Below are 2,630 nucleotides of genomic sequence, written 5' to 3'. Positions count from 1 at the left end.
AGAGAGAGAGAGAGACAGACAGACAAGAGACACAGAGAGAGAGAGAGAGCGAGAGAGACGCAGAGAGCGAGAGAGACACAGAGAGAGAGAGAGACACAGAGAGACCACAGATAGAGAAAGAGAGAAAGAGCAGAGACGCAGAGAGAGAGAGAACGCCAGAGAGAGAGGAGAGGAGAGAGAGAGCGAGAGAGAGAGAGAAGACAGACCGAAGAGAGACACAGGAGAGCAGAGAGACGAGCGAGAGAGCGCCAAGAGAGCTGAGCGAGAGACCACAGAGAGAAAGAGAGAGACACAGAGAAGAGAGAGAGAGAGCAGAGCGCACGGAGAGAAGGAAGGAGAGAGAGAGAGAAGGAGAGAGAGAGAGACGCAGAGAGAGAGAGAGAAGAGAGAAAGACGGCAGAGAGAGAGAAGAGAGAGAAGACGAGAGAAAGAGGAGAGGGATGAAGAGATCGCAAGACAGAGAAGAGAAGAGGAGAGAGAGATAAGAGAGAGAGAGAGAGAGAGAGAGAGAGAGAGAGAAAGAGAGAGAGAGAGAGAGAGAGACGCAGAGAGAGAGAGAGAGAGAGAGAGAGACAGACAGAGAGAGAGAGACACAGAGAGAGAGAGAGCCTCCCCAAACCCGGATGACGCTGGGCCAATTGCGCGCCGCCCTATGGGACTCCCGATCACGTCCGGTTGTGATACCGTTTGTTTGTAGGCTTATAGAGCCAAAGTGTATCTATGATCGTATGCGATCCATTTATTGTTTTCTGTAAGGTATTTTAATACATATGAGAATGAACCAATGATATCAGGCCACGCCCTGCCATGACTACAGACACCTGTGTGTGTCTATTGACACGATATGAGTCTCGCCGTAGAGTTTGTCATTATAACCCCGATGAAGACAACTCGTCTGTCCAAACATTGGGACGGAAAATATTTTTTTGCGTCGGAGCTCCTCGAGTGTGTGGCTCTCCTTTATACTGTTTTTTTTTTAAACAGCCCGGGATCGAACCAGGGTCTGTAGTGACACCTCTAGCACTGACACACAGTGCCTTAGACACATAGTGCCACTCGGGAGCCCCATGTATAACGGATAGCGCGATTGCATTGTACACAGGTGTGTATAACTATGAGATACTCAAGTGTGTAAATACAGTGTAGTTACTGTTGTCGATATGTATTAAAGTGGCACTCCACAATGACAATAGTTGACAGTACAAAGAAATTAAAGACCACATTGTGGATCACTCAACTACAGACCAACACGATACGCATTCATGGCATAAATGGTACACCACGTTAATGTGTGTGTGTGTGTGTACCTGGTAGCCCGCACGTCGTTGCGTCGTCTCAGGTCGTTGATGTTCACGATGAGGCGGTTCTTGTTCTCGCTGATCATGTCCCGTACCTTGCTCTGGTAGACCCCCTGGTCTTGCTGCATCGGAACCGCACACACACACACACGCACACAGAGGGTCGGAACCGCACACAGAGGATAGGAACCACACACACACAGAGGAGGACGCCATTAGATACCATCCAGGCCTAGTGATTGGCTGGCTACTCAACTCCCTGCACTTTCACCCATACTGGCTCTTAGTATCATCTAACAACTTATAGCTACTTGGTTAACTAGACACAGTATTTAGTAACATTTAACAAACAACGCATTTGGTTGTTTAAAAAAAAATGTGCAAGTAAAATGGGATTAACGTTAGATAGCAACTCTTTGGACAGTTTTCCTGCAAAACTTTGATTTTAATAGATCTCGTCAGCTTGTAGTAATTAAACACCACAAATGACGTAGATATGGTTATTTGAGACATTGTTATGGGGGGGGGAAAATAATATGAGTTTTGGAATAAACGTCGAAAATAAGGTCTGAGGTTAACACAGGTTTAGGCGATCATATATAGGTTTTGTTTTATGAGATAATACCAGTCAGTTAACATGACCTTCATGAATTATTAACACTTAACTGTTAGGTGTGTTACACCTTTTGATTATTACATAAACGCTTCAAAATGCATAAAAAAAGCGACGTTAGTTGATTTAGATTATCTCATAGAACAAAAAACGTATATGCTCTCCTAAACCGGTGTTTCCCACATCACTTATTTTCGGAGTTTATCGAAAAAACCTCTACAAGTTAATAGCTACAAAAAGACGCCATTACTGTTGCTCTCTATTGTCACTCATCGCCGCATGCTTTCCATTTGTCCATAGGGCATACAAAATAAGCATTATATTTTTCAAGAAATTATGCTACTTACATCGTCATCTAAGAAGTCCAGATATTCTCTCTGTGCTTCTCTCATCTCCCGATCGTCCACAGAATCAGCCGCCATTTCGTAATTCTATATTTTCCAAATATAACAAACTTTTACAGACTCCGACGTGACCGTTCCTACATAGGTCTTTACAGAAATGCAAGATTTTCGCGCCACTAAGTACGCGGTGAACTCAGTTCTGAATCTTGATTGGTCCATGTGACCATCTCTACTTTGCATATTTGGCGCGGAATCTGTATCAGTCCAATCAGATACATTCTTTCCTGAATTTGGACCCGCCCCGTCAGCAACTCGCGGGAAATGTTCAGACATGAGGTAGCCTCTGAGTGCCAGGCTCATATGTCATACCATGCT

General features: G+C 44.6%; 1 protein-coding gene across 1 annotated transcript; it reads right to left on the bottom strand.

Annotated features, from left to right (window-relative positions):
• Positions 1-1,222: 1,222 nt before the first annotated feature.
• Positions 1,223-2,426, bottom strand: LOC116376489 (zygotic DNA replication licensing factor mcm3-like). Its single transcript, XM_031836793.1, has 2 exons — positions 2,259-2,426; positions 1,223-1,420 (listed from the first exon to the last, which is right to left on the bottom strand). Exons 1-2 carry the CDS (start codon positions 2,331-2,333, stop codon positions 1,238-1,240), a joined length of 258 nt encoding a protein of 85 aa, XP_031692653.1. The 5' UTR covers positions 2,334-2,426; the 3' UTR covers positions 1,223-1,237.
• Between the last annotated feature and the right edge of the window lie 204 nt (positions 2,427-2,630).

Source organism: Oncorhynchus kisutch, linkage group LG12, assembly GCF_002021735.2.
Source record: "Oncorhynchus kisutch isolate 150728-3 linkage group LG12, Okis_V2, whole genome shotgun sequence".
Lineage (NCBI taxonomy): Eukaryota > Metazoa > Chordata > Actinopteri > Salmoniformes > Salmonidae > Oncorhynchus > Oncorhynchus kisutch.
The sequence above is the reverse complement of the archived record's forward strand: the minus strand, read 5'-3'. Positions and strand labels throughout refer to the sequence as shown.

Coding starts and splice junctions, on each gene's coding strand:
- LOC116376489 (XM_031836793.1), bottom strand. CDS start 2,333: ATGGCGGCTGATTCTGTGGACGATCGGGAGATGAGAGAAGCACAGAGA. Junction 1,421..2,258: donor TGGACTTCTTAGATGACGAT/GTAAGTAGCATA, acceptor GTTCCGATGCAG/CAAGACCAGGGGGTCTACCA.